General features: G+C 38.7%; 1 protein-coding gene across 1 annotated transcript; it reads right to left on the bottom strand.

Moving 5' to 3' along the window:
* Positions 1-3,956: 3,956 nt before the first annotated feature.
* On the bottom strand, positions 3,957-5,067 carry LOC106095074 (uncharacterized). Its single transcript, XM_059360697.1, has one exon. It carries the CDS (start codon positions 4,976-4,978, stop codon positions 3,983-3,985), a length of 996 nt encoding a protein of 331 aa, XP_059216680.1. The 5' UTR covers positions 4,979-5,067; the 3' UTR covers positions 3,957-3,982.
* Between the last annotated feature and the right edge of the window lie 905 nt (positions 5,068-5,972).

The raw sequence follows: 5,972 nt of genomic DNA, 5'->3' as shown, positions 1-5,972 counted from the left end.
GTGCCAAGTATGGTTTAAATCGGTTCATAACCTGATATAGCTGCCATATAAACCGATCTTGGGTCTTGACTTCTTGAGCCTCTAGAGTGCGCAATTCTTCTACGATTGGAATGAAATTTTGCACGACGTGTTTTGTTATGATATCCAACAACTGTGCCAAGTATGGTTCAAACCGGTTCATAACCTAATATAGCTGCCATATAAACCGATCTGGGGTCTTGACTTCTTGAGCCTCTAGAGTGCGCAATTCTTATCCGATTGGAATAAAATTTTGCACGACGTGTTTTGTTACGATATCCAACAACTGTGCCAAATATGGTTCAAATCAGTTCATAACCTGATATAGCTGTCATATAAACAGATCTGGGGACTTGACTTCTTGAGCTTCTAGAGGGCTCCATTTCTATCCGATTTGGCTGAAATTTCGCAAGACGTTTTTTATTGTTACTTTCAACAACTATGTCAAATAAAGTACAAGTCGGTTCATAACCTGATTTAGCTGCCATATAAACCGATCTGGGATCTTGACTTCTTGAGCCTCTAGAGGTCGCCATTATTATCCGATTTGCCTGAAATTTTGTACGACGGATTCTCTCATGACCATCAACATACGTGTTTTTTATGGTCTGAATCGGTCTATAGCCCGATACAGCTCCCATATAAATCGATCTCTCTATTTTACTTCTTGAACCCCCAAAAGGGCGCAATTCTTATTCGAATTGGCTGACATTTTACACAGGACTGCAACATATAATTTAATTGTGGTCCAAATCATACCGTATCATGATATCGCTCTAATAGCAGAGCAAATCTTTTCGTATATTCTTTTTTTTTTTTGCCTAAGAAGAGATGGCGGGAAAAGAACTCGACAAATGCGATCCATGGTGGAGGGTATATAAGATTCGGCCCGGCCGAACTTAGCACGCTTTTACTTGTTATATTTATGATTATTTTTTAAGGCGGAAAGACTTTTCGACTGTTGATTTTATATTTTTTGCTCTGAGGTGGTAGGGTGGGTAAAGATGAATCTCTTTGGCCATTGTTGAAAAGCTGAAAGGTTTTGTCAATATTATTTTGCTCACACCCTAGGCAGCACAAGCATACGATAAGGACTACAACAAATTCAAGGATCCAAGGGGCAAACGAGGAACTCAATAGCTTTGGTATGCTTTTATAATAAAATAAGATGACAAAGTTTATGGAATATGCAGGAAAACAGTGTCAACGCAAAGTTAAAAACCAGTAAGGAAAGGCAAAAGTCAGGCGTAGCCGACTATATAATACCCTACACCACCGAATTCTAGTCAAACCTTAACTTTACATCCCTATTCAAACATTGAATAGAACGTTGTAAGATTTTCTTCCGATGGGATATAAATTGTGGCTACTACAGCTTTATATCAGATGAAAGATATATATAGGAGCTAAATCTGGACCGAGTTTGATGAAATTTAGCACACGTCTAGGACTTCAAATAAAACACCTCACGCTAAATTGTATAAAGATCGAACCAAAATTGCAGCTTTTATAGCCTTAAAAGGTCATATCGGATGGAAGATATATATGGAAGCTATGTCTAAATCGGAACCGATTTTTATGAAATTTTTCATATGTATTTGGACGTCAAATAAAACATCTCATGATGAATTTAGTTAAGATCGGACCAAAATTGTGGCTTCTACAGCCTTGAAAGACCATATCAGATGAAACTAGGACTATGGAAGTCATACATTTAAGTACAAAAATTTACGGAGAAGGGTAAAATTAAACAAGTAAAAGCGCGCTAAGTTCGGCCGGGCCGAATCTTATATACCCTCCACCATGGAGCGCATTTGTCGACTTCTTTTCCCGGCATCTCTTCTTAGGCAAAAAAGGATATTAGAAAAGAGTTGCTCTGCTATTAAAACGATATCAAGATATGGTCCGGTTCGGACCACAATTAAATTATATGTTGGAGACATGTGTAAAATTTCAGCCAATTCGTATAAGAATTGCGCCCATTGGGGCTCACGAAGTAAAATAGAGAGAACGATTTATATGGGATCTGTATCGGGCTATAGACCGATTCAGACCATAATAAACACGTTTGTTGATGGTCATGAGAGGATCCATCGTACAAAATTGCAGGCATATCGGATAATAATTGCGACCTCTGGGGGTCAAGAAGTCAAGATCCCAGATCGGTTTATATGGCAGCTATATCAGGTTATGAACCGATTTGAACCTTATTTGACACAGTTGTTGAAAGTAAAAATAAAATACGTCATGCAAAATTTCAGCCAAATCGGATAGGAATTGCGCCCTCTAGAAGCTCAAGAAGTCAAATCCCCAGATCTGTTTATATGACAGCTATATCAGGTTATGAACCGATTTCAACCATACTTGGCACAGTTGTTGGATATCATAACGAAATACTTCGTGCAAAAATTCATTCAAATCGGATAAGAATTGTGCCCTCTAGAGGCTCAAGAAGTCAAAACCCAAGATCGGTTTATATGGCAGCTATATCAGGTTATGGACCGATTTGGACTGTACTTGGCACAGTTATTGGGTATCATAACAAAACACGTCGTGCGAAATTCCATTTCAATCGGATAAGAATTGTGCCCTCTAGAGGCTTAAGAAGTCAAGACCCAAGATCGGTTTATATGGCAGCTATATCAGGTTATGGACCGATTTAAACCATACTTGGCACAGTTATTGGGTATCATAACAAAACACGTCGTGCAAAATTTCATTTCAATCGGATAAGAATTGCGCACTCTAGAGGCTCAAGAAGTCAAGACCCAAGATCGGTTTATATGGCAGCTATATCAGGTTATGGACCGATTTGAACCATACTTGGCACAGTCGTTTGATATCATAACAGAACACATCGTGCAAAATTTCATTCTGATCGGATAAGAATTGCGCCCTCTAGAGGCTCAAGAAGTCAAGACCCAAGATCGGTTTATATGGCAGCTATATCAGGTTATAAACCGATTTGAACCATACTTAGCACAGTTGTTGGATATCATAACAAAACACGTCGTGCAAAATTTCATCCCAATCGGATAAGAATTGCGCACTCTAGAGGCTCAAGAAGTCAAGACCCAAGATCGGTTTATATGGCAGCTATATCAAAACATGGACCGATATGGCCCATTTACAATACCAACCGACCTACACTAATAAGAAGTATTTGTGCAAAATTTCAAGCGGCTAGCTTTACTCCTTCGGAAGTTAGCGTGCTTTCGACAGACAGACGGACGGACGGACGGACGGACGGACGGACGGACGGACGGACAGACGGACGGACATGGCTAGATCGACATAAAATGTCACGACGATCAAGAATATATATACTTTATGGGGTCTCAGACGAATATTTCGAGTAGTTACAAACAGAATGACGAAATTAGTATACCCCCCATCTAATGGTGGAGGGTATAAAAATATATATGAGAGCCATATCTAAATCTAATTGGATTTTAATAAAATTTCGCACACATTTTGGGACGTCAATCAAAACATATCGTGCTTAATTTTGTGAAGTAAGTGATTCCAAGCCGATCGGTATACTTATCAATGGATCTAGCTCTTCTCCTTCTGGTAGGTAGCAAATAAATGCACAATGTTATTAGGTTGCCCAAAAAGTAATTGCGGATTTTTTAAAAGAAAGTAAATGCATTTTTAATAAAACTTAGAATGAACTTTAATCAAATATACTTTTTTTACACTTTTTTTCTAAAGCAAGCTAAAAGTCACAGCTGATAACTGACAGAAGAAAGAATGCAATTACAGAGTCACAAGCTGTGAAAAAGTTTGTCAACGCCGACTATATGAAAAATCCGCAATTACTTTTTGGGCAACCAATATAATACCCTGTACCACAGTGGTGGTGTAGGGTATAATGACAACATAAGGAGAATGAGTTTCTGCCTATTTTCCTCTTAATCTGAAATAAACAAAAATCCTTAACATTAATGCCATACATGTTTTATTAATTCACAAATACACCACATTTTGACACCACAAATTCTTTGGTTGGTTTGCCATTTTTAGTGCCATAGGCTTGAATAAAATTTAATATATCCAGGCCCTCAATTACATGACCAAAACCCACACGTCGTCCATTTAATAACCCCAAAGGTCTAAAACTAATGGCAAACATAAGTGAGGTTTCTTTGTCTTCCTCAAGCAAATTCAAATGATCCAAAGAAAAGGATAATACTCCTGCATAATTGCCATGATCCAAAGCTCTTTTATCGTATTCCAGGGTTCGGCAAAGCATAGTCTTATCGCCCAGCTGCAATTGGGCTTCCAGCCAAAGTGAGGGGAAAATTTTGACAAATGACAAACTATTGTTGTGATGGTTACCACATAGGCGCATTAATTCCAAGACCACAGCAGGAGCTGCCTCGGTATGCAAATGTATAACCAAGCGACCCACTGGGCAAACTTCTTTGATAGACACTTCCAACCAAATTTTGGGACGCATAAGAATATCCAAGCGTGGGCCATACTTTGATACATTCAAAGAAGAATATTTTTTGAGTATATCCCAAGGTATCAAAAATTTAGGCTGGTGATTTGGCTTTTCCTGCCTTGCCTTTAAGGGCTTCTTGATCTTCTGCCATGTATCCAATTCTGGCTTCACGCACAATATTCTTTTACCCAATATCATATTGGTTGATTCGATTTTCTCCATTTCCTTAATACGCCTGGGTATAGAAGAAGGTGTTGCTGCAGTTTCTTTGGTGCGAAAGCAGTCCGTAACACCCTTAAGGCGAAAAATTTCATTCATGCGTACCAAAAGCTGGGCATTGGTTTTATGCCTCTCCCTAAAGGTTTGAATGTCATCTTTCATTTTGGAAAAACCTGAGAAATTACCAGCATGCAATAGCGGAGCTTTGGTGTCAATGATGGTCTTCGCTTCTTGCACACGTTTTCGATGCTGCGCATGTGCGTGCCTCTGAAGTTCTTTGGCTGTTAGCATTGTTTGTGAAAGGAGGCAACAAATTTACGTTCAGAGTAAATTTTGAATTTAAGAAGAATTCTTTTTGGTAGATGAGAAATAAAATTATAAATAAATGGGACATTTCAATAAATGTGATATATAATAAAATGTATTGTTGCAGCAATGGAAAGTGGTGAAAGTGTTAGCAAGGCACTGTAAGCTAATAAATGAGTTGGCTCAGTGACAAAGGAATATCATGTAAAAGCGTGCTAAGTTCGGCATCTTGAGAACCCACCACCATATACTATACTAAAAATTTGCACAAATGAACTTCTTTCAAATCAGCTAAAGCTTCTTTAGCTTCCTGAGGCCGTAGAAGATTAATCAGGAGATGGGCTTATATGGCAGATATATCAGATTATACTCTGATTTGGACAAGACAAACTATGGATGTTGGAAGTCGAAACAAAACACTTCGTGCAAAATTGCAACCAATTCGAACTACAATTGCAGTTCCCGGAGGCCCAACGTCAAATCAGGAGACCGGTTTTCAGAGGAGCTATATCAGGTTCTACACCGTTTTGTACCATACTTGTCACGTTTATTGGAAGTCGTTCCACCCAAATCGGATTATAAAAATTCGTGTTCTAGCGGCTCAAGAAGTCAAAGCGAAGGACCACTTTATATTGACGACATATCCATATCTGCACCGATTGCAATCCCCATTGACCTAGATCAATAAGAAGTATCTGTACAAAACTTCGAGGTTCTAGTTTTACGCGTTTGACCGCTATCGCGATTTCCACAGACAGAGTGACGGACGGACGAACATGGCTAGATCGACTTAGAATGTGGAAACGGTCAGGAATATCTAACTTTATGGGATCGCAAATTAATATTTCGAGGTTTTACAAACTGATTGACTAGATTAGTATACTCCCATCCTATGGTGGTGGGTATAGTTGGACATAGTACATATATCCATTGTTGTGGTTCGGCTCTAGCGAACTAGATGTGTTTTTAGTTGTAAACT

Source organism: Stomoxys calcitrans, chromosome 1 (assembly GCF_963082655.1).
Source record: "Stomoxys calcitrans chromosome 1, idStoCalc2.1, whole genome shotgun sequence".
Taxonomy (NCBI): domain Eukaryota; kingdom Metazoa; phylum Arthropoda; class Insecta; order Diptera; family Muscidae; genus Stomoxys; species Stomoxys calcitrans.
The sequence above is the reverse complement of the archived record's forward strand: the minus strand, read 5'-3'. Positions and strand labels throughout refer to the sequence as shown.

Bases quoted from the DNA above. Each gene is read 5' to 3' on its own strand.
- LOC106095074 (XM_059360697.1), bottom strand. From the start codon at position 4,978: ATGCTAACAGCCAAAGAACTTCAGAGGCACGCACATGCGCAGCATCGA.